Genomic DNA, 24,620 nt, shown 5'->3' with positions numbered 1-24,620 from the left:
TAGTAGTAGTAGTAGTAGTAGTAGTAGTAGTAGTAGTAGTAGTAGTAGTAGTAGTAGTAGTAGTAGTAGTAGTAGTAGTAGTAGTAGTAGTAGATGATCAAGGTAGATTTACCTGCCCCGTCTACTGTACGTCTATGTTCTATTGTGGTCTATATCGTACTGAGTACTGAGTTCTGTCGTCCTGAAAGCTCCAGACCGAAAAATCTTAGAGGTACTGTAAGGAAAGACCGCGAGACGGACAACTTTCTTTTCCGCTTCGACGGCAAAGCCTGAGTCCTTTATGGTAGAAGGCAGGAAGCAGGAAGCAGGAAATAGAGAGTTTCTGAAGAGGCCAAAGAACAGTATTATGACCTACAGCAAGGCTATTAGGGCTGGTCCGGAGCAGGTTCCGTTCGCCTTTCGAGGACCGGGCCTGTTGACTATTAACTATTAACTATGTATTGACCATTGACTATTGATCATTGACCATTGACTGTTGACCGCCGACCGTTTCTTCAAATTGAGGAGCTTATAGTACCTCACACTCTTAGTATCTTCCTGAACTTGGTAGCGGAGGAAGGGTACTAAATACTGTAATACACAAGGTACTAACTTATCCGCTATCAAGCACCGGGTTGCGACTAACCATATACTACGCTTTATGTCCGCGTCTCTAAGAGGAATATACTACTAGTACTAGTAGAAGGTTAAGGTTGTCTAATACTGGTATACCTACCTACCTATCTAATTCCGGATATGAAACGTGTGAAAAGTCCTGCCAGTCCCAAACCGAAAATTGAAATCTTAAGACCAACAGTCTGCGGGAAACGTTGTTTTCTTCCTCTTCCTCTTCCTCTTCCCCCGGTTAAGGTTTTAATAGAGCTACCATGACCATGACCTAGACCCTCCCGGGTCTACCATGGCTAGGTTCCAAACCCGCCTAGGCAAGTATAGCAATAGCACTCAGGACAGCAGCGGTGCCGGTGATGTAAGCGCGCTGCATGTTCTGGCCCCTCCATTTCTCCAGCAGAGCCTTGGTCTCGGCCTCGCTAGGGGCATTCGCCTTGCCCTGGGCCTTGGAGACGATGGCGGAGATGGTCGGGGCCATGATGGTGAGCGTGTAGGGGACGATACAGGGGGCGATGATGGCGGCGGCGGCGTAGAGGAAGGATGGCGTGACGGGGAGGGATCCCTTGATGTGACGAGCTGCACCAAATCCCCACCAGTCAGTCACACATGTCTTTGAGCTGAGCCTGGGCGTGAGTTGGGGGCCGACAGTGGCCGACCACTTCAAGTGCAGACTGTATATCCAGCACGGAAAGTAATGTATGGAAAGCAATGTATGAAAAGTCATGCAGTACATACATTGGTAGGCGAGAAAGGCAAAACAAGAGGCGCAAGTGACGGCGAAGGGCGGGGCGGTCGATCTCCCCAGCTCAAAGGCGTAGTTCCATTGCTTTGCAATGTCGGTGGTGGAAACCGGGGCGGCGGAAAGGGCGGGGACGGTGGCGATGGAGAAAGAGGCAATGTATGCTAGCGAAGGTGTTCAACAACCATGTCAGCCCTCTCGAGCATGGGATGGGACGGGACGGGATGAGACGGGATGCGATGCCATGGCTGGTCCCTCAACCTGAGCCAGGACCTCAACCGAATCCGCGGCCAGCTGGTTCATGTAACACGTACGTACCCGTGAGCATAGAGCTGCTGGCCAGGCCGACGACCTTTGCCACTGGCACCAGACGATGGACTTGGCCGCTCATGGTGAATGTGTCGTGGATGTCGTGGATGTCGTAGATGTCGTGTGTGTCGTGTATATCGTGGACGTGGTGTGTGTCGAGTAAGGTACGTCCTTCGTAGGTACTAACTGTGTATGTACTAGCAGTGGAATGAAGACAGGGTCGCAGAGTTAGAGTTCGACGTCGCGTCCTGCAGGGTCAGGTTCAGGTGCAGGTTCAAGTTGTAGAGGCGGCTCGGCTCCCCAGCGATCTGGTGTTTGTGCGTGTTACAGACAGTATGTGTTGTCCGTTGTCGTCCTCTAGACGTGTGGATGTGGATATGGACGTGGACGTGGATGTGGAGGTGGATGTGTGGCAATCAAAGTGATAGTCGATGTCTTATGTAGTAGTAGTAGACTAGATAGATCCAGTACATACCTAAGTAGCAGTAGGATACATATACGGATAAGAGGATGCAGTCCTATTTGTAACACCGAACCGCAACTCTATCGGCGCGGGCTTAGGCCTCGACGTCTTGTCTGGGTCTGGGTCAGATCGGCGAGATCATCCCACTGCCTCACGTAATACTGGACTAGCCAGCAGTTACAGTACCACCGAGTACGGATACTAAGTAGCATGCATATCTGCTACGGATGGATACTGATACTGATGTAATTACAGCACCACCGAGCACTGGTGCGAGTACTAAGTGGCATGCATATCTACTACCGAAGATGATCGCCGGCCAAGGGAGGCGGAGGCGACTCGGGATCAACCATTTCCTATCTACAGTACATGCATGTCGGGTGGGTCGTAAGTACCCTAAACCTTTGGGCCCCGCAGAATGGCGTTATCTTCCTTCCACCTCACCCGGGCCCTGATCTGACCCCGGCCGGAGACCGAACTAGATACTGTACGAGTACGAGTACTTGTAGATACAGTAGATAGAGAGCCCTTAGAGTAAGCGGAAAGCGCCCCTAGGCTACGGTATCCGTACGCATCTATTTTCCAGAATACTCCGTACGGATAAAGAATCCTACGTACCCACACAGTACACAGTACATACTGGACTCCGTAAGGGCTAATACGGCACGAACATACAGTAGGCTCAACTCAGGAGGCCAGGCTTAGGGCTTAGGACTTAGACATGTCTGTCTTCCAGTTCCTTAGGCGCTCGCCCACAAAGCAGCCTTAGTCCCCAGTCCTCCCCACTCACGCGAGACTGAGACTGAGACTGAGACTCGTCTAACACTGGAGATCCAGATGCTTACAGTATGTACCGTCACCATCAGGACCGCGATGCAGAGCACCGAGCGCTCTACAGTAGATCCCGTCCCTAACCCCGTCCGCCGTGGGAATTGGTGATACTGTATTTCCGGAGAAACACTGGTTAGTTTATCCCTCACCGGGATGTACGGAGTACAGTACTGTACAGCGTACGGAGCATAGGAGGACGTGAAGTGAGGTGAAGTGGCGTGGCGCGGCGAGGTGTGGCGTGTCCTAGAGATCTAGAATGCTGTGGGCTTCGGCTTCGGCCTCGACCAACAAACACCATAAGGCCTCCTGAGCCCTGGTTATATTATCGGCATACTGTAGCTATATCTCCCTTCATAATTACCTGACAGGATATAGTATTTCCTACCGAGTTGTACTGTACATACACTGTACTCCGCACGCAGTATCCATACAGGACTAGGTCGCCTCGCCTCGCCTCACGGTACTTAGTGCCAGGTTTAGGATTAAGCTCAATAAGCTCCCCTAGCCGACCTTTCTTCCACCGTACACCGTACTCGTATGCCAGAAGAAACCCGTCGGGAGCGACTGCACCTAAGGCTTAGGCTTGGGCTTACCTTACACAGGCTAGGTCCACCTAAGTAAGCCTTTTAGCCCCCGCTTTGCCGACGCGGCCACTACTACGTGCTAGTACTGTAGGAGTGTAGGAGCGTCTCGGGAAAGTTCGAGACGATTGAGAGTGGGAGTGGGAGCGGCCTGGGAAAGCTTGGTTGGCATGTCCTACGATACTCGGGTGGCATCGGTGCAGGTGAAGGTGCATGGCAGTGCCACCTGCCACCCTCTAGAGTCTGGAGTCTAGAGTCTGGGGTCTGGAGTGCCAGAGGGACAGGGACAGAGGCAGGGACAGGGGCAGGGGCACAAGATTGCCGCTGAGAGTGTCAGTCAAGAAGAGAGGGAGGGCTAGGGCTGGTGCTGGTGCTGGTGTTGGCGCGGCCACCAGTTCAGTGTGGAGGGTGGCAATTGCAACGGCAACGGCAGTGGCAGTCTAGGAAGGTTCATAGTTCACACTATCGTACGTACATACAGTTCATACAGTACAGTGAGTGCTATCAGCGGCTGACTGTACACCGGACACGGGATAGGACAGGACAGGGCAGGGAGACAGAGAGTGGACAGAGAGACGGGTGGAGCAGTATCATTAGGTACTGTGGTTCTATCCGAACGGTGCTGTGAGTGATGGTGAAAGACGCCGTGGCCGTGTGGTTAGATCTATCTGCCTGGGTGTAAACTAAACCAAACTATCTGAAGGTTGAGCCAGAGTATGAGCACTACATACATAGTACCTACTAAAGGTAGTGGTAGGTGAGACACTTCCCTCCCCTTCCCGCCTCTAATGCCCAACGCTGTCCCTCCACCTCTAATGCCCAACGCCGTCCCTCACCTCCATGGAATGCTACCAGTAACCAATACCAGTACTAATGCGTCATGTTCGTCAGTCGTCAGCCTGGGCCGGTCCAGTCAAGCTATGCCATGCCATGCCATGCCATGTTATGGGGTCGTTTTCGTTGTCGTCGTCATTGTCATTGTGGTGTCATCTCATACTCATTGTCATTGTGGTGTCGTTGTCGTTGTCATTGTCATTGTCTGTCATTGTCATGATTGTTCCTTGCAATTGGTGCAGCCTCGTAGTAAGGTCTGCACCACCTCGAACGAGACCGCGCGTAGCCGGCGGCGCAGCTCGGCGAGAACCTGTACGGACAAGGTGTTGGACAGTGGCAACAGGTGACCAGAAATGGCGGCCTGGATATCCGAGCCCGACCCTGCCGCGCCCGACCCGTGCTGGCCGTACCTGGCATCCGAGCCTGCGCCTGAGCCGTCCTTCATGTCCTGCAGCCGGGCCGTCTGGGCGCGGACGGAGAAGCGGTCGACAATATCTTGCACGCGGTAGAGGTCATCGAGGATGGCTCGCACCGCGGCCCGGCCCCGCTTGTCCCCTGCGGCGCCCGTGCAGTTCATGAGACCGCGGCAGCCGGCATGGGAATCCGACGCGCCGAGCAGGTCCGTGACCGAGAAGCGGCTGTCAAGAGGCATGCTGCTACTGCTGTTGCTGCTGCCCTCGGAGCTGCCAGGGCCGCTGCCAGGGCCGGCGGCGGTGGCGGCCGGTGACAGACTGGCGGCACGAGCGTACCATGCAATGATCTTGAAGATGACCAGCGACACGATGGTGATCAGGCTGCCGTTGGAGCTGCAGCTACAGTCCAGGATCCTGCTCAAGGGCTCGATCATGTGCTGGTGGATGGAATCCACCGTCTCCAGCGTCAGCGGCGGCGTCTCGCGCGAGAAGCTCAGCCGGCGCGGACAGGTGGTGGGGGACGAATCCGTGGCACTGCATCGCTTGAACAGGTCCAGCGCGATGCTCAGGCAATCGTGGCCGTCCAGATCCGGTTCCTGGAGGCCCTCCCACGTCATGGCCGTGAGGTCGTGGTCGTTGATGTTGAACAAGGCGTCGATGCTGGTGTTCGTCGTCGTGTTGGTGTGGGGGTCGCCGCCGCCCGGGCCAAAGGGATACGACATGAGATCGCGGTAGTCTGGCATGTCCTGGATCGAGGTCGACGTCGTTGACATGGACATGGATGCATCCATAGGGACGGAATTCATGTCGTTGAACGTGTCAGGCCCGTGATCATCGGGCGGAAAGCCCATGAGAGACGCCAGCCACTCGTCTTGGTTGACGGCCACCGCGTCAGGTCGGAGCATCATGCCCTCGCCGGGTGACTGACTTTGACTTGGGCACTTGGACCGGTCGCCGTTCGCGGTCTGGGTCTGGGTCTGGTTCTTCTGCTGGTAACCGGCCGTGCTGTGAGAACTTGAAGATGCTCGGCCGCTGCGCCGGGACGTACCATACTCACACCTCAGGCCGCGGCTGGAGCAACGAGAGCACGCGGGTTTCTCCTTGGAGCATCGCACCTTGGCCGCGGCGCAGGATTCGCACGTGTCACGGAGCTTGACCTGGCTCTGGCTGAAGTTATTGACCATGCTGCGGTAGGAGGAGTGGTAGTGGTAGTGGTCGTAGTAGTGATGGCAGTAGTGGCAGTGGCAGTAGCAATAGCAATAGCAGTGGTGGTAGCAGTAGTATCGGGATGCTAGTCAAATCGGTTAGGTTCGATTCCAACTTCCCTCGTCAATGTCGATCAAGAATCTGGTTCAGTGCGACTGCGTGGGGCGAGAGCGTCTTAATCTACGACTGGCAGTCTGTAGTAGTATATAGTAGTATAGCACGGAGATATAAATTCAGGCTGTCTCCCTCGTCGGTCAACTCGGTCGACGCACGCACCTCAGTCTGAGGCTTTCCCCCGGGGACACTGTTGAAAGGAATCTCCATCTCGGCGCTGGCTGCACTGATTGTCAGGTAAGGTGATTCATCGTGGTCTAGGCCTGGGACCCGGAATCCGACCATCGAGTGCTATGTACTAATGCTGACGAGATGCATAGCCGAGTAAGCCACGCCAGCAGGAGTGGTGGGAGGGGACTTTGTATGGCGAGTAAGGCAGCGAGCGAGCGAGCGAGTAGCAGTGGGAGTGGGAGGGGGAGGGGGAGTGGGAATTTAGGGTTAATTATGCGGAAAGCCGGTGCGACTCCGGATTACATCTTCAGTAGAGGGGCAGAGGGGGCAGAGGTCCTAGAAGTACTAGAGGTTCTAGTGGTCCTGGTGGTCCTAGCAGTACCAAGTAGTACTCCGTACAATACTGAGTAGTAAGGTAAATAAACCCTAAAGTAGGATGATTGATGGAGGGCCTTGGGGAGGGCGGGCAGTTGCATGCCGTGCATCGAGTATCATATCAGTTCATCTGAGTTCGTATCAGCTGCATATCATACCACCGATGTATTGCAAGACAGGAGACAGCGGCCAGCAACCACCAGCCACCAGCCGGTAGACGATCCAATCCCCATGGCCGGATCGACCCTTGGAGGAAAATCAGCCGGACTTGGGACTTGGACCTGCTGAAAAAGACGGCACGACGGGCTAAATTTGGTCGACGTCAAAAGACAGAACTGCCTCCCCTGGCCCTGGGAGGGAGGCTACGGCTAAGGAGGCTTAAGCTCCCTAGCCCCCTATTAGCTATCCTCCTAATCCTTCTGCACTCCCAATCCTTCTGCCCTACTGCCTAATTGCCCCTCCTGCCGCCCCCCCACCCCCTCTCGGCTCAGGATGTGTTAATTAGCATGTGTCGCGTTCCCGCCCGGCCGCCCGCCGTCCGTATCCTATCCCCATAGCGCACCCTAGGCGTTGTGGCGGTGTGATTGGTGGACTGCTGTCGCGTGGCGACGTCTTCGGCCTCCGTTGTTTTGGAATCGTGGAAATACAGGGCCAAGTAGAATGGCATGGAACTTCCCAGCACGCGACGTCGTGATTTTCTGACTCCTCGACTCCACAGCCTTGTGTGGTTGGGCAGGAGAGCCGATAAATTGAACTGATTCGGCAACAAAGCTGTCCATGACCGCGGGGGTATTCCGTACAGGTACAGGCATAGATAGGTACAGTACGGAGTACGGAGTACGTAGTAGTAGTTCGCTGGTGGTGCTGGTGCCGAAGCTGAGGCTAAGGCTGGGGCTAAGGCTACTTACTTCCTGTACGGTTGACGGTGGCAGATACATCCTCCGTCCTGTAACTCCCAACTCCCTGCTCCCTGTCGACCTGGGGCCCAACCCTCATATATCCTTCTAAACTGGGAAGTCCGGGACGGATCAACCATTTCCTTCCAGACATAACCCCACCCTTTCACCCATGGCCTGCCACTGTACGGCGCCTAAACACGGCCCGAGGAGTCGATCAAAAACAACCGTACCTATGGCGTGGTCGACTCCTACAGTACGCTGTACATAAGGAATTCCTCAATCTTGCCCAGAGTATCCATCGGCAGTCGCCAAAATAACCCTCCTGTGTGAACTGGGTTGGGGTAGGGCTACGCAACACTACATCCTACACGACTAGGTACGATGGTCACTGGTCACTGGTACAGTATCTGGTCCGACTCCACCCGGAAATGTCTGTCATATCTAGACTTCTAGTCAGTTCAGTTCAGAGTTCAGTCCCGTCCCCTACTGCTGACCCTACTGCCTACGGTAGGAAGATCTAGTGGTCTTTGGGGACTAGGGTTAGATAGAGCCTGGTTGTTTGCAACCTCAACAATCTGATCCTGGCCCAAGCTCTTCTTCCACCCCCAACATGGCCCGACCAGGACATACTGAGGAGAGGGTCAAGGTCAGGGTAGCCATCATTGCCGATGCATTAGGCCCCCAGTGAGCTGGGTCGAGGGTTCGACTGGTGAAACAACTCGCGAAGATACGGGTCTGGACTTGCGGACGATGCTACTCGGGATGGTATTGGCTTGTGCTTCGACTCTACTTACTGTACTCGAGTCCAGCCCGGATATGGTGCGGATACGGTACATACAGAGTACAGTACCTAACACATCAATGTCACATGGAATTCCCGCTTCCTCCCCTCTCCCTCTCACCCCTACGAAACACCGCCCACCTCATTCCTGCATGACTTCAATTGACCAAAGGGAAGGGCTGTTGTTTCGTCCTAATGAGCTCGTAGGAAGGGGACTGTGCTGGTGCTGGTGATGGTGCGGATACTGATGCAGTTACTGATGCTGATATCAGCTTACTGCCTTATGCTCCTCGCCTCGAAGCGACCTGTCACACAGTGAAGTACTACTATGTATGTACATGCTTTGCTGGTCGAGGACCTCCAACTCCAAGGACAAGGGGAACGTGACGTTGGAGCGCATCTCAACTCGTTGGTGTTAAGGCCCTAGCCTCTAAGGCGAAGCTTTCGTGCCGGCCCTGCATGGCGTTACCGCTACTAAGCGGTTACCACCTTGCGCAATGCCATGCCAGCACACCTGACCTAGCCACAAACTCGCCAATAGGACCCTCTCGAAATGGTTCCCCACCATGAAACGGCACGATTCAGTCTCTCAACAATCAATGGCATCCGTTCTCATACAGTACATTGTACCGGTGGATCCCTGGCACGGCACCAGGGCTCGGTACCGGCCTCGGCCCCCCGCCCCTTCAATGTTCATCCCTGTCTTCGTCTTCACCTTTCCTCCGTCAGAGTCGACGGTCGATGGATGATCGATGGGCGATGGGCAATGGGCGATGGGTTCAACCGGGACTGCCCAGTGTCCATACATATCACCACGTACCAGGACTGCCCATACATAACACCACGGACTAGTCCTGCCTCTCTACCTGTTGTTTCCTCGCCGAGCTGAGCTGATCAGATCAATCTCCGTCTCCATCTCGATGCCATTGTGACCGGTAGGTTGGTTGGCACTTGCGGTGCACACTGACCTCCTCCTAATCAATCACTTCACTCCTTACTCGCTCGATCCCAGACCAGACCACGGGGCCTCGAGGGGCTCGAGAACTGATTGCCACCTATGGATAGTGACAATGCCGATGGCCTTCCGGAGCACCGGCCGCAGGAGAGGGACCCGACCATAGAGGAGGAAGAATGGACGCAGACTCCAGATCGCAAGGCGAAGAAGAGGATGCAAAATCGGGTAGCGCAGCGGACATATCGTAGGTGTTTTACATCCACTCATCCATCTATCCATCCGTTACGCCCAGAGCTGTGTCACGGCTGCACAGTCACTGCTGCTGCATAGCGGGGACGACGACCAAGTCGCGACCTACTCTATCTCACTAACATGGATCAGGTCAGCGGATGAAAACGCGAGTGGAAGAGCTGCAAGCCAAGCTGGACCTGCTCGAAGGCGCTCAGCAGCCAGTTGGATCTGGCGGTGCCAGTGCCAGCACCAGTACCAGCACGAGCCGGGCCGATACTCCCCATGGCGCCATTTCTCGAGCGGGAGATGAGCGTGGCGGCGGAACCGGGACCGGACCCCGAACTCGAACCGGCATCGACGAGACTCTGTGCAACTTCCAGCAAGCTTCACGCTACATGGGCGGTGGAAGTGGAAGTCGCGACTACCAGCCCCTCGCACCCCCTCCTGCTTCCGCAAACCTATTCGCCCGGCGCTCCGGCTCCAGCGCCAGCACACCCGGGGCTGGGACTGGGAACGGGCCCGGGCCCAGCATGACAGATCTAGCAGGAGCATCGCTGCCGCTGTCGCTATCGGCTGCCGGCCAACTAAGGCGGACTCCTACGCAGAGCTTCAGTGCTCCTGTGGCCAGGGGCGACACCCGGTCGGTCGGCATGCAGCTGCTGGACAATCTGAGCCTCCACTCGCCCTATCACCGTGACTCAGTTGGACAGTGGGATTATTTTGGGCCCGGAGCTTTGCAGCAGCAGCAGCAGCAGCAAAAACACCAACAACAACATCAGCAACACCAACACCAACAACATCAGCAGCAGCAGCAGCATATGAACCCTCCTCCCGTCCACCGACTTTCCGACAACATGGCTCTCATGGACGCCGCAATGAGCGGCCGGCCCGACGACACATCAGTAACCGGCAACAACAACAACAGCAGTGTCCCAATGGACTACGAGGCCCTCGCCTTCGGCAACCGATCGACACTTTCTGCCAGCGGCGGCGGCAGCGGCACCATCTGGGGCGAAGCATCACCGTCGAACAATTCCTCCCTCTGTGCCGACTACATGCAACTGTCGTCGACCTTGAACTTGAACTCTTCGCCGCACGAGTCCCGAAAGGCCACCACCACTGGCCCCGGCCCCCCAGCCATGACAGCCCCGACGACGACAACGGCAAACAACCCCGACACCCTCTCACTGTCACCATCTACGACACAGCCAGCACCAGCACCAGCTCCACCCCCAGCTTCAGCTCCACTTCCACCCGCCAGCAATGCGCCGTTAGAAGAGCGCGTGAGACACGTGGCGGACGAAGCACGACGTGTGGGTTGTCCGGACCTCGCCGCTCTCGTCATGGAATACCACAACATCTTTGTCGACGACGAATCCAACATGTTGATGGGCAACGAGGGAAGCGAAACCAGACGTCTGCCGCGCCTCATAGCCACCTTGCGATATGCGATGCAGGAGTGGAAGGACTGGGAGCGACGAGGCTTTCCGCTAGACTAGGGGCTAGGGGGGGGGGAGGTGCTAAGGCTGAGGCTAAGGCTGAGGCTAAGGCTAAGGCTAGGAGATAAGGCTTACTGTCCTTGTCCCTAGGCTTACTGTACTGTCCTTACTGTACTGTCCTTACTGTGTGCTGTAAAGGTTAGGCTTGGGGCGTATGTAAGGCTCGCTGGGCTTCGGGCCTATGTGGCAGGGGCTTACTGGTACGAGTACTGTCCTTACTGTACTGTCAAGGTCAGGCTTGGGGGGGATTGGGAGGAGGGGGAGTGTAAGGCTCAGGCTCCGTAGGCTCAGGGGTCCAGGGGCTCAGCTGCTCGTCCCTTCTCCCTCGGCCACGAGACTTTGTCCAGTCCAATCAGGCCTGGCTTCCAGAGTTGGGCTTGTATGGTTTGATTTGGGTTGGGGTGAGCTGACTTGACTTGTTTGGCATTGCTTTGCTTGCTTTGTTTGGCTGACTTGACTTGACTTGATTTGACTTGTTTGGCATTGCTTTCCTTTGCTTTACTTTGCTTGGCTTCCTAGGCGACAGCGATTCTATCACCACTAGTAGTCTCTTCCCTACACTATATAAGGACCACGGATATACGATATACACAAATAGTATAGATATAAGCCTGCTGATCGTGATCATGATCTATTCGTATAGCATATACTATCTGTTATGTATATTGTCAGTGTCAGTGTCAGATATTCTAATTCTAACCTGACCGACGTGGCGTGACTGTGACAGGACAGGACAAGACCTACAGAAAAACAGACACAGACCAAACTTGACGCTCGCGTGACATGCTTGCTGTACCAAGGCCTGCCTGCCATACTTCATCGATAGTATCCAACTATAGTGTCATAGTATCGCCTTGATTCTCAGCGAATACTATGTGATCCTGATCCCGATCCCGTCCTAGCCTTGTCTAACCATCATCTCATCACATCGCGTTTATAAGAATCCTTGTGTTTCATCGTCTAACCATCATCACAACCATCATCACAACCATCATCACAACCATCATCACAACCATCATCACAACTATCATCACAACCATCATCGTATCGCCTTTATGAGGCTACTGCCAAACCCTGAGTGCAATCTAAATGTATGTACTGGTATCGGCGCGTATCGTACGTTTCCTACTATATCGTGTGGCTTCCACCGTCTGTTCCGTAGGTGCGAGGTTAATCGAAGTACGAACAAGTACGAACAAGTACTTAGATCCTGTAAAGTCTCGCTTTCCAGACCATTCCCACCCCACAACATCAGTCGAAGTCGAACAACATTAGGTACTTGAAATCCCGTCTCGCCTTTCCCTCGGTTTTGTCTATCACTATTACCATGGACGGTCGACTCGCACTCAAGCTTAAGCGCCTTGGCACTTGTGGGATCAGACCAGATCAAATGTCCTTGCGGGCATGCTTGCTGAAGTTCTTGCGTAGGGTTTCGCCGTACTAGAAGTCCAAGCCGCAGGTTAGCCCCGCCCCGCTACTTATTTACTGACGGCCGATGCAATCGGCCGAGGGTAGAGGGTAGATAGTACATGATCGATGGATCACGCCAGTCACTCTGTAGTGGCGGGCCAGGGGATGTGATGTGATGTGGACTTGACTCACCTTGTAAAGCACAAACGGGATGGGAATAAAGGCAATACTGATGAATCCTAGAGTGCTGCTCGCCCATCCCACCCCTAGGTTTCGGTACATGGCGGTGGCTGGGAAGCGCGTAGTGTTAGTAAATACTAAATAGATAAAAAGGCGAGATGGTGGTTGGGGGAATAGATAAAAAGCCGAGACGGAGGTTCGGTTGTCGGTTTCCTTATGATGGAAGTGGAAGAAAGACCAAGACTCACCGAATAGCGGAAAGCCGGCGCCAAAAGCGCTCCTCATCAGGTCGTTGCCGGCGAGCACCGAGGCGGTGTACTCGGGATAGGCGTCGGGCAAGTAGTTCAGAATGCTGTTGAAGAGCAGAAAGGCCCCGAACGAAAACCAGGACGAGCCGATGATGGGGACGATCCAGTGGACATCGGGGCGGGCGGTCCAGCCGAACCAGAAGAGGCAGCTGGTGATTGACCAGGTTAGGGTTAGGGTTCAAGTATATGTAGTTGGCGTCGGTACATACAAGGGGAGAGGGAGAACAGATGAAGAGAGAGGAGAGAACAGAAAAGGAACAGGGGAAGAGAAAGGAAAAACGCCAACGTACATCGGAATACACCAACACCCAAAAAAACACGCCGTCAGCCGGTCCTCGGGTCGAATGTTGCCATTGGCGTCGAACCGGGGCTCGAGGTAGAGGTACAAGTAGACAAAGTAGCACGGGCAGATGATGAACATGCCGATCAGGAGGCCGAGGTATGCGAGACCGGACGTGCCGAGGCTGAAGTGGTAGATGTCGATGAAGACGATCGGGAAGGACTCGAACCAGATGTAGAGCAGTCCGTAGATGAGGGCGATATAGAGATTGAGTAGAAGGACCTGAAGTTATAGAATGATAAGTACTTGGTAGACAGTGGGAGATAGTAAAGACAGTAACAGGGACAGTACCATTGGTTCAGTAAAGTTGAGAGTCAGTGGTCTCACAAGCACCATGGTGACAATATCCCGCGCCGTCATGTGCTCCTGATCTAGCTCGGGTTTGCAGGTGAGTTGGTGCTTGTCCAGGTGGGCACGCCGGCGGAGGCGAATGGTGCGGCGCAGGAGGATGTTGTTCGCGCTTGTCTCGGGCAGGAAGAAGAACAACACTACCAGGCAGAAGGCCGAGAGCCAGAGCAAGATCCAAAGGGGCCATGTCCATGGAGCGGAGAAGGTGTCGGTCGTGGGTGCGTATTCGACAGCGAAGCCACCGATGAGGGGACTGGGAAAGTCAGCAATGCTATGGTGTTTCTGTCTCTGTCTCTCTGTCTCTCTGTCTCTCTGTCTCTCTCTCTGTGTGTGTGTGAAACTGAAACTTACCCAATCGTCGGCCCGAAAAAAGCAGCCACCCCCCAAAGCGAGATGGCATATGCCCGCTTGGCCGGAGACCAGATGTCTGCCAGCGAAGCACCCCCGGTGGCCAGCACCGGCGAGCCAAAGAAGCCGGTCAAAAACCGAAAGGCGAGGAGCATCCCGAAACTCGAGGCCTTGGCCGCGGGCACTTGAAGCACGACAAACACCACCAGCGTGCCGATGTAAACGGGGTTGCGGCCGATGAGAGGCACTTCACTCATGGAAGCTAAATGTTGTCAGTAAACGCGGTCAGCATAGGACGGGAAGACGGTCGTGTCTCAGTGGTCGGGTTCAGGTGTCTGTCAGTACGTGTTTAGGGCGGGCTGGACTGAGTCTTGAGTCTTGAGTCTTCAGTCTTGGCCAAGCTGTCTCTAGGCAATACTCTAGACAGAGAGCGATCGAGACAGACAAATAGAGACAGAGAAAAAGTCTGGCCTTACCAAAAAGCATCGGTCCAACCCCGTAGCCGGCCACAAAGAGACAGAGGCCCAGCGTGGCCGCAACCTGCGATACTCCAAAGGTGCGCATGATATCTTGGGTGCCGGTGGAATAGATCGACGAGCCAATGTACACTGCGGCATCGAAGAAGCAGATGATGAAAGTGACGAAGCATTTTTTGGCCACGGGCCAGTTCTGGGAGGGGGTCTTGTCAGTTCAGGCTTTGCATTTCGATTCCCATTTCTTTCAGGCCAGCGGACTTGGAAAGAAGAGATGACCATCAAATCAACAAGAACAAGGAATAAGCAACAAGCAACAAGCAAGAAACGCACCAGAGGGTTCTCCGTATCGTGCCGGCCAGCCCATGTCACCATCTGGGGCCCTTTCGTTTCGAGGACAGAAATAGGCATGGGCCCATTCCCATTCCCAGTTTCGAAATCATGGATGGATTTCGATTCTTTTCCATTCTCAGTCTCAGGGAATTGCAAGGTGCTAGCATGTGAAGAACTAGAAGTTGAAGCCGACGTGTCATGGTCGGCCGAAGGGGTCCAGGTCCACGAGTCCAGCTCGTCGAGGTGCTTGAAGTATTTCCCTCTCGACCACCATCGGACGAGGTTGGCAAAAGCGGTATCGTGCACGAGTGAGGTTGCCATGGTTTGACGAGAGCGATGACAATCAACCAGATCAAGTCATATTCGAATGTCTTCAGGATCACTTTCCGTGCAAGTGTATATACATAGGTATCCAGGATGCCTGGAGTGTGACCATAACGACCACTGGCAGTCCCTGCGGACCATCACCATCGGCGGTGGCGGTAGCGGAACAGCATGAAACATGAAACAAATCCTGCTCCTGCAGTAAAAGGCCGGACACCGATGCGGCTTACTGTACTGTATTGTACCTTTCGGATTCCGGCGTCTCGGAGACGGTACGTGCACAGGCCAGGCTGTCCACGTACTGTACAGTAGGAATAAATACATAATCCTCACTGTGCCGGTCAAGTCAGGTGAGCCATCATGATGTCGCTGGTTACTGTCGTAGAGTTGGGTTGGGTTAGGTTGCGCTGGGTTGCGTTGTCTGGATTCTTTCTGAGGATAAGGTGGTTCCACCACATGTGCTGTAATTACAGTACTTAATCTAGACGGTTTGTCCTGGCTCCGTAAGGTCAGGACATGTTGACCTTGTCCCGGCTTCCATTCTAAATTGTACAATATGTGTATAGATAGGATAAGGGTTTCATTACATTAGGTATACATATGATTCCAAGTGATGGATGTATCACAGAAAACAAGAACAGTACTGCGGTATAAGGTCCAGGTCCAGGTCTAGGTTCAAGTTACAAGTTCAATGTCTATATCGTAACGTCTCAGCTCTGAAGCTGTCAGCAGCAACAGACCGGCTAAAGCAAAGGGAGGGTTGAGACGTATAGTAAGGACTTCTAAACTTCCAAACTTCCAGACTCTCGAGTAATGAATGAATGAATGAATGAATGAATGAAGAATGATTGATTGATCAATAAGCTATAATTGAAACCTGTACTCCACTCCGTACCCAGCAACCCATTCTAGATATAAAGGACCAAGACATAACCCAAGTCAAACACTCACTGTCTTTCTTTCTCTCTCTCAGTCCACCATGTAATGTTCTGTCACGCAGTTGATTTTATCTCTCCAGCAAACAAGTAAGGAAATCCATTTCATCACAATATAGTCGTGGTAGTAGGTAGCAGCAGCTCTCTCCAGTAAATCCATCACCAGGTGCAGTCCTAGATGCTGTCCTAGGCGTAATACTCCTCCAACCAAGCCCTCAAGTCGCCAATGGTGGGATAATCCATAAACAGAGTACCGCCAACCTTGATGTCCAGCTCGGAGCGGAACTTTTCCGAGAGAACCAACGACATGAGGGAGTCGATGCCGAGGTCGGTGAAGCTGGCGTCGTCGGTGAGGTCGGAAAGCTCCAGGGCGGCTTCGTTGGCGATGAGTTGTAGTGCAGAGGCGACGACGGTGTTGGCAGCGCCAGCGGTGACGGTGGCGGTGGCGGTGACGGTGACCTTGGGGGCCTCGTCGGCCTTGGGGGGAGCCTGGGCGGGGGCGGGGGCTGGAGCAGGAGCAGGAGCAGGAGCAGGAGCAGCAGCAGGAGCAGCAGTAGTAGTAGGTGCAGGAGTGGCAGGAGTGGCAGAAAGAGTTGGAGCAGCACCAACACCAGTATTAGTGATAGTGGGACCAACAGCCGCACCAGCACCAGCACCAGCAACAGCCTTCTGGTTGACCTTGTCTTGCTTGTCTGCTTTGTCAGGCGGCGAGAAGAAGCGATTGAGCAGAATGCGAGGGTATCTGCGGAACTGAATGGCGGCGACCAGGCCGACGACGACATCGTCCTGCAAGATATAGACGTCGCCGAGGTAGACGGACGGGTCGTCGGCGGTGGGGATCATCTTGACGTAGGAGCGATATTTGGCGCCGGGGGTCAAGGGGCGCGCGAAACGCATCGAGGCCCAGCCCGGGGTGACGCAGTAGTCCTTGACGGTGTCGATGGCGTCGGAGCAGTTCATGACGAAGCCGGCCAGATGGGCGACGCTGTCGATGAAGTACGGCGGCACCGTCCAGACGCCGCCCTTTTCCGTGCTCAGCTGCACGTCGGCGTAGGCCTCGAGCCCGTGCACCGTGACCGCCTGCATGCCGCGGTACTTGTCGGCATAGTCGACCAGGTTGTTCTTGAACAGCAGGTACGCCATGTTTCGCGAAAACCGGTTGGCCCGGCCCTGGCTGGCCAGCTGGTCGAGATCCTGGATCCGGCTCTGCACGAAATGCGTCATCGGCACCCAGGACTTGGTCCATTCGCCCGCGTCGCCGTAGTAGATGGTGGCGGTGGCGAAGACGTCGTCGTCCGAACCGGAGCTGGAGCCCACGTTTTGCCAGTGCAGGTGCGCCACCCGGTCGGCAATGTTGGCGATGCTGGCCGTCACTCGGATCAGTTGCGGTTTGTCCGTGTTCTGGTTGGCCACCAGGCCTTTGCTGACGGCGAGGTTGGCCACGTTCATGTCGACGGATTTGGCGCCGGGAGTCAGTTTCTTGAACAGGTATTCTCCGAGAGTGTAGGCGATGTCGGCGTGGATGGACTAGACAAACAGAGAGAGGGAGATTAGCAGTATGTCCGTCAAGGAAATGTAAGACAAGGCACACAGATAAAGGGGTAGGGTAGGGGATAGGGGGTATAGTAGGGTTAGGGTTAGGGTTAGGGTTATGCATAGAAAAGACACCCAAACGTACCGATGTCACAACACCACATCCATTCATCCGGTGCCCATGGGCCGCGGCAAGAAAATCCGGCTGCATCAGATCAGACTCCATGGTCACCACGCCCGAGCCGTCCTGGAAGCTCTCGTGGACAATCTGCTGGACGGTCGAGGTCTTGATGCTGCTGGGCCGGTAGACCGACACGGTTGTCTGGGGGTCTGCTGCTGCCGCGGCCGCCTTCTTCTCCGCGTCGTAGTAGGTGTTGCCCTTGGTGAGGGCCCAGTCGCCATTATACTGGATCCAGTAAGTCTTCTCGTTCCAACTGTAGGTGGGAAGGTCCAACAGGCGCAGGCGGGACTCGAACGGGCGATGGAACTCGGTCCAGCCCACCTCGACGCCGGCCAGGTGCAGGGCGGCAAGAGCCTGGGCGATGGTGGTCCAGTTGTTGTCACCGCGACGGAACGACGGCACGGCGGTGACAGGGGTAGCACCAGCAGCGGCAGGGGCTATGGTCGGGAGGCTCGACTTGACAAAGCCACAGCAGACGGGATGGGGGCCGATCTCGACCCAGACGGTGTCGTCGCCGACGGTGTCGATGTGGCGAGCGGCGGCCAGGGCGGCGAGGAAGTCGACGGTCTCGCGGGTGGCCTGGCGCACGTAGCTGGCGTTGAGGGTCTTTTCGTCAAAGACGACCTTGCGGTGCAGCGGCGAGATGAAGGGCAGGGTGGGCGGCTTGAACAGCACGGCCGTCTGGGCAATCTGCTCGAACTCGTCGAGGATCGGGTCGGTCTGCTCCGAGTGGAAGGCAAAGGCCACGTCGAGGCGGATGCAGCGCAGGCCGGCGGCCTCGAGCGGGCCGGTCACGGCGTCCAGCTGGGCCACGGTGCCGCTCAACACGGTGTCTTGGGGACCGTTGATACAGGCGACCGTGTAGCCGAGGGGGGTGGAGCCGACGACGTCCTGGATCTGCGCCAGCGACGCCCGCACCGCCATCATCTGGTGGCTGCCCGGCGTGCACTTTTGCTCCAGGAGCTGGGCGCGCCGGCCCACCAGGTAGATGGCGTCGCTGGCCGACAGCACGCCGGCCACGTACATGGCCGCGTACTCGCCCAGGCTGTGGCCCATGACCACGTCGGGCTTGACCCCCAGCGACGCCCAGTACTTGGACAGCGCCATTTGCGAGCACACCAGGGCCAGCTGCGTCACCACGGGCGAGTGCGCGTGGTCGCGCGGGAACGAGCCGTCCAGGGCCGGGATGAAGGTCGGGAACCCCTGGCGCTGGGCCAGGGCGTCCAGATGCTGGATCGTGGCGCGGAACGACGCGACGTCGCGGTACAGCTCCAGGTCCATCGACTTGTACGACGCGCCCTGGCCCGTGAAGCAGAAGGCAATGGGCGGCGCGCCGGCCTTGGGGATCGGCTTGTGCGCGTCGAGCCCGCTGCCGGTCAGCTGGGCGGCCAGGAACTTCTTGACGCCCTTGACGTCGGCCGCCGCCACGGCCACGCGGTGATTGTGGTGGTGGCGGCGCGCCGTCGTCGTGTACGACAGGTCGGCCAGCGACACCTCCGGGTGGGTGTCGAGGTAGGTCTGGAGCTTGCGCAGGTTGCCCTCGAGCGAGACTTTGGTCTTGGCCGAGAGGGCCACGACGTGGGTCGGGCGCGGATCTTGGGGGCTATCGACCTCGACCGGCCGCGGTGGCGCCTCCTCGACGATGACGGTGGTGTTGCCGCCGGCGGCGCTGAAGTTGTTGACGACGGCAATCTTCTTCCGGCCCGCGACCTGCGGCCAGGGGGTCTGGTCGAAGGGGATGAAGAGGCCGCGCTTGGCCAGGTCCTTGGGGAAGCCCGGGTTGATTTGAGTCTTGATGCCGACGTGGCGCGGGATGGCGCCCTTCTGCAACATGACCAGCACCTTCAGCAGGGCGGTGACGCCGGCGACGGCCTCGCCGTGGCCGACGTTGGCCTTGACGGCGCCGATGTGCAGCGGCTGGTCCTTGGCGCGGCGGCGGGCGCCGGCGGCCGGGGCGAAGACGTCGGTGATGGAGGTGATCTCCTGCAGGTCGCCGGCCTGGGTGCCGGTGCCGTGCATCTCGACAAAATTGACGTCGAGCGGGTCGAGGCCAGCGCGGGCCAGCACCTGGCGGTACAGGTAGGCCTGCGACGGGGCGTGCGGGTGGGTGATGGACACGGCGTCGGCCGAGTGGTTGGTGGCGGCGCCGACGATGACGCCCAGGATGTGGTCGTTGTCGGCCTCGGCGTCTTCGAGCCGCTTCAGCACCACCGACCCGACCCCGTCGGCGCGGCAGTAGCCGTCGGCCTCGGCGTCCCACGTCTTGCACGCGTTGGCCGTCTTGGTCAGGAAGTGGCCGTTGCCCAAGCCGGCAAACGCGTCCGAGTTGGTCAGGATGTTCATCCCGCCCGCTACCGCCGTGTCGACCGCGCCGTCCCACAGCGCCGTGCACGCCGTCTGGATCGTCGCCAGGCTCGACGAGCACGCCGTGTCGATGCTGTAGCTGGGGCCCGAGAACTTGAAGAAGTAGTTGATGCGGCCCGGCCCGAACGCCCGGCACCCGCCTGGAATGAAGTACGTGCTGATCTCCTGCGCTGTGTTGACCTCGCGGTAGTCGTCGCTGGCCTGCCCGTAGAACGTGCCCACCCGGTGCAGGTTGGTCGCCGCCGTGCGGTTGGCCACATATCCGGCCCGCTCGAGCGCCTCGTACGCCGTCACCAGCGCCAGTCGCATCATCGGGTCCGTCTGCTGCGCCTCGCGCGGCGACATGTTGAAGAACGGTGCGTCGAACCGGCCCGGCTCGTCGATGAAGCACCCGTACGGCGTCGGCGACGTGTTCATCCGCTTGCCCGTCGGGTCGTAGTGGCTGTCGACGTCGAACCGGTCCGCCGGGATGCGTCGGTGCACGTCGAGCCCCTGCTCGAGCACCTGCCAGAACTGCTCTGGGTCATTGGCGCCCCCGGGCAGCCGGCATGCCATGCCGACGATGGCGATCTTGGCCTGCGCCGGTCCGCGCGGCCTGGCTGGGACATTGGTTCCTTTCGACAAGGGGTCGCCCCCTGCGCCTGGCCCGGCCTCGGCCACCCACGGGATCAGATCGACCGCCGTCACCTTGAACTCGGTGACCCGGTCGGCCAGGGCGTCCGACAGCTCCTTGACCGGCACCGAGTTGCGGAAGCCGTAGATGGCGCACTCGGAGGTGTTGGTGCCGGTGGCGCGGAACACGATGCCGGCGATGACCTGGTCCCAGATGATGGGCTGGGTGAGCAGCTCCAGCACCACCTGCTCGACCAGCTCGACGGCGGTTTCGGCCTGGAACGGCTTGCCCGTGCTGGTCGAGTAGATGGGAATCATGGGCATCAGCCGGTGCGGCTCCAGCTGGTTCCAGGTGTGGGCACCGCTGTCGCGCACAATGGTCTGGGCGTGGCCCCGGTTGTAGACGTGGCTGGCGTGGCACAGGCCGCCAAACACCGGCAGCGCAATGGACCGCGCATCGCGGAAGAAGGCCGACCGCTTGAACAGGTTCGCCAGTCGCGACGGCGGCCCGCTGACCGTCAGCGACGTGCGGCTGACCGCGCTCACAAAGATCTTGCCCGTGTCCGGCAGGTTCTCGCGCGCGCAGAAGACGTCGAGCTCGCGCTGCGCCTCCTCCGGCGACACGTGGTGCACCACGTACGCCCACGTGTCCGGCGCCTCGTGCGGATCGCGCGCCTCCAAGTCGGACGACACGTCGGCCACCAACACCCCCAGCCGGAATGCCGTGCGCACCGCGTCGGCCCCGGCCAGAGGGAGCTCGGCCAGGCTGGGGGACAGGGCCACCGCGGTCGACGACAGCAGGCCAATGCCCAGGCCGGTCAGGCAAGTGTGGGCAAAGTTGAACAGCTCGTTCGGGTGCGTCTCCGCATATCTGGGGGGGTCTCCGTATTAGTATCAGTTCAGTATGAGTATCAGTTAGTATCAATATCAATATCAATATCAGTATCAATATCAGTCTCAATATCAGGAGCCGGTACCAGTATCAGTACCAGTCCCGGCAGCAGGGACAAGCCTCACCCAATATATGTGGCCAGTTGCACCACGCAAAGAAGAACCCCATCGACCGACCCGCAGAGCAGCCCTTCCCGGAGCTCGCGGTCATCCGCCCAGGCCAGGATGTCTCGGAAGGGCGGGATCAGTTCCTGGAGCGGCTTAGGCAGGGCCCTCACTTCGTCGCGGATGGCCTGGGTGGCCTCGGCCAAGAACTGGGCCAACAACGGATGACGATTCCCCTTGCTGTGGTTGTAGAGGTTGCGGAGCAGGGTCTGGAGGTCGTCGCGAGGAAACTCGTTGCTGAAGTGCACCACTTCCATCTTGGAGGATTCGGCCTCGGAGCTGGACGAGGGCGTGTAGATGGCCATCGTCTCCTGCTGGAAGTGTACAGGTCCAGACAGGACAGACAGGACAGATAGGACAGGACAGGACACTGCTCCTTTTCCGATTGATTCGATTCCAGGCCAGACAGAACTGGCGTCGTAGGCCAAGGCTATATAAGAGTTGAGTTGACTCGTCGGGACTCCGGTTGGCTGCTGATGGGGGCTACTGGCTACGGATAGTAGTACATGGTACTGGCCCGGGAAGCTTCATCCATGACTTGGCCAGCATGTGTATGCGGGTGCAGTATGCGGGTGGGTGGGTGAGTGAGTGAGTGAGTCTGTGTGTGTTGTGTGTGTATCTGCGACCGCCGTCCGTCCAACCTTGCCGGGTCCGTATCTGTCTGGCGTGTACTCAGTACGGTGACCCGTGATGAGCATCTTACTGGCTGGAGCTGGAGCTGGAGCTGGCTGTCTCGCTCATTGTTCTTCCTCCGTGTCCACACTACACCGTATTACCCGAAGGCCCAGGCCCAGGCCCGACGGGGATCGGATCCTTCAGCCTCAGCATCAGCCTTAGCATCATGCCGACTGTGGAGGTTCAAGTCGGTCTCTGATCTGATGTATGAGCCAGTGTTGGATGAGGTCGGTGTCTAGACTGAGACTGAGACTGTACCAATGTTGGGTGACAGGTCGGGGTTTGACGTCCTTTTCACACCGAGAGTGGCCTTATCTCTTCGCTCTCCGGTACTCGGTCCTTCGGTGTGGGCCACGCGCTGAACGAAGGTACAGTCAGACAAGGCTCACAGAGACCGGAGACCGGAGGCCACAGCACAGAACAGCACAGCACGGCGTCCAGCGCACAGCGAGGCTGGCAGTCGGAGTACGAGTAACAGAGTAACATAGACACATGTGATGTGATGAGATGACAACCCAGAATTCGGCATATACTTAAAGCAGGCTTACTCTCCCTCTTACTGTCCCTCTGACACATCGCATTCTGGGTGAGGTGATCGACCAAGTCTTACTGAGTAATATTCTCAAGTCTAACTTAGTAATATTCTGCAAGCCAAGCCCCCCTGACCCCTGACCCCTGCAAGGACCGCTCCCAACGCTGCCACCGACCACCATGGACCAAACCAAGGACCAGGCTCAGGCCAAACCCAACGCCAATGACAAGGGTGGCTATCGCCAAATCAACAAATCCCTGAACATCTGCGCCTTCGAAGACTACCTCGAGTCTCAGACCGCACGTCTCCCTCCGCTGGCCGATGTCGAGCAATGCTCACCACGAGTATTACGTGTGCTGGGACAGAATCCGGGGAAAGTAAGTGCCACGCCACCACGCAACCATGCCACTCACTACACCCTTTAATTTTCTTCTACTCAATCCCTCCCCCCTGGCCATGTCAGGGTCAAGGTCGGACGGGAAGCCCAGACACTGACTGTCCCTCCACTCCAGTTCACGCTGCAAGGCACCAACACGTACATTGTCGGCACGGGCCATGAGCGCGCGCTGATTGACACCGGCGGCGGCAGTCCCGAATGGGCCGAGCTGGTAGCGACGACGCTCCAACAGCACAACATCAGGCTTTCGCACGTCTTACTCACGCACTGGCACGGCGACCACACGGGCGGCGTGCCCGACCTGCTGCGACTGTACCCTGACCTGAGCGACTCCATCTACAAGCACACGCCGGACCGCGGGCAGCAGGCGATCGCCGACAACCAGAAGTTCGTCGTGGCCGGGGCGACGATCCGCGCGGTGCACAGCCCCGGGCACTCGGAAGACCACATGTGCTTCGTGCTGGAGGAGGAGCGGGCCATGTTCACGGGCGACAACATCCTCGGCGTGGGCACCAGTGCGGTCGAAGATCTGGGCATCTTCATGCAGTCGCTGCGCAAGATGCAGGCCCAGGCCTGCCAGGTCGGCTACTCGGCCCACGGCAGCACCATGGCCGACCTGCCGGCCAAGATCGCCCAGGAGCTGGCGGCCAAGACGCGTCGAGAACGCCAGGTCCTGCAGACCCTGCAGCGGCTGAACCGGGAAGGCGTCCAGCGCGTCACGGTCAAGGAGCTGGTCGCCCGCATGTACGGCGGCGGCATCAACTCCGACGTGGCTGAGTTGGCTCTGGAGCCGTTCATGGACGAGGTCCTGAGGAAGCTGGCCGCCGATGGCAAGGTCGCCTTTGAGAAGCGCAAGGGCGTCAAGAGGTGGTTCGAGCTGGCCGCGCCTAGGAACAGGGACACGGAGAAGGACGTTCATGCTCATGTGGCCGCGGCGGTGCCGGTTTCGCCCATGACCGGCTCGAATTCCATGAGGAGTGCGCCGGCCATCAGGGCATTCTGATCCCATCACCATACAATATCTCATACAACATCCCCCAGACACCATACCCAGACCCCAGAGAGTCGACGTTCGCTACTAGTATCTGTTGAAATTGGGATTGGGATTGGGTAGAAAGAGCTAGAACAGATCATTAGAGGGGTCAGCTCACGTATAAAATATCTTATATTTCATATATCATATAGTGCGAGCTATGGGATTTCATTCATGGCACTGACCCCTGTTCGACTGGTAGAGCAAGTCTGGTCAGCAACCACGAAG

At 57.1% G+C, this 24,620-nt stretch overlaps 6 protein-coding genes across 6 annotated transcripts; 2 read left to right on the top strand and 4 right to left on the bottom strand.

The window, feature by feature from the left end:
• Nucleotides 1-919: 919 nt before the first annotated feature.
• Nucleotides 920-1,739, bottom strand: A1O3_02709 (uncharacterized protein; the record flags this gene model as incomplete). Its single annotated transcript, XM_007732849.1, has 3 exons — nucleotides 920-1,185; nucleotides 1,345-1,512; nucleotides 1,667-1,739. The coding sequence occupies 3 exons, from the start codon at nucleotides 1,737-1,739 to the stop codon at nucleotides 920-922; spliced, it is 507 nt and encodes a 168-aa protein (XP_007731039.1).
• Nucleotides 1,740-4,580: 2,841 nt separating this feature from the next.
• A1O3_02708 (uncharacterized protein) lies at nucleotides 4,581-5,963 on the bottom strand (the record flags this gene model as incomplete). The annotated part of the gene is made up of 1 exon (XM_007732848.1): nucleotides 4,581-5,963. The coding sequence occupies one exon, from the start codon at nucleotides 5,961-5,963 to the stop codon at nucleotides 4,581-4,583; it is 1,383 nt and encodes a 460-aa protein (XP_007731038.1).
• A 3,419-nt stretch (nucleotides 5,964-9,382) lies between these two features.
• On the top strand, nucleotides 9,383-11,010 carry A1O3_02707 (uncharacterized protein; the record flags this gene model as incomplete). The annotated part of the gene is made up of 2 exons (XM_007732847.1): nucleotides 9,383-9,524; nucleotides 9,662-11,010. 2 exons carry the CDS (start codon nucleotides 9,383-9,385, stop codon nucleotides 11,008-11,010), a joined length of 1,491 nt encoding a protein of 496 aa, XP_007731037.1.
• Nucleotides 11,011-12,396: 1,386 nt separating this feature from the next.
• Nucleotides 12,397-15,071, bottom strand: A1O3_02706 (uncharacterized protein; the record flags this gene model as incomplete). Its single annotated transcript, XM_007732846.1, has 8 exons — nucleotides 12,397-12,450; nucleotides 12,613-12,710; nucleotides 12,849-13,057; nucleotides 13,199-13,470; nucleotides 13,540-13,849; nucleotides 13,948-14,206; nucleotides 14,421-14,613; nucleotides 14,751-15,071. The coding sequence occupies 8 exons, from the start codon at nucleotides 15,069-15,071 to the stop codon at nucleotides 12,397-12,399; spliced, it is 1,716 nt and encodes a 571-aa protein (XP_007731036.1).
• A 1,124-nt stretch (nucleotides 15,072-16,195) lies between these two features.
• A1O3_02705 (acetyltransferase) lies at nucleotides 16,196-22,060 on the bottom strand (the record flags this gene model as incomplete). Its single annotated transcript, XM_007732845.1, has 3 exons — nucleotides 16,196-17,536; nucleotides 17,688-21,570; nucleotides 21,717-22,060. 3 exons carry the CDS (start codon nucleotides 22,058-22,060, stop codon nucleotides 16,196-16,198), a joined length of 5,568 nt encoding a protein of 1,855 aa, XP_007731035.1.
• Nucleotides 22,061-23,141: 1,081 nt separating this feature from the next.
• A1O3_02704 (uncharacterized protein) lies at nucleotides 23,142-24,362 on the top strand (the record flags this gene model as incomplete). Its single annotated transcript, XM_007732844.1, has 2 exons — nucleotides 23,142-23,339; nucleotides 23,475-24,362. The coding sequence occupies 2 exons, from the start codon at nucleotides 23,142-23,144 to the stop codon at nucleotides 24,360-24,362; spliced, it is 1,086 nt and encodes a 361-aa protein (XP_007731034.1).
• Nucleotides 24,363-24,620: the final 258 nt, after the last annotated feature.

The sequence above is a fragment of the Capronia epimyces genome, assembly GCF_000585565.1.
Source record: "Capronia epimyces CBS 606.96 chromosome Unknown aczIQ-supercont1.2, whole genome shotgun sequence".
Lineage (NCBI taxonomy): Eukaryota > Fungi > Ascomycota > Eurotiomycetes > Chaetothyriales > Herpotrichiellaceae > Capronia > Capronia epimyces.
Note: the sequence above shows the minus strand (reverse complement) of the source record. Positions and strands in the feature narration are given on the sequence as shown.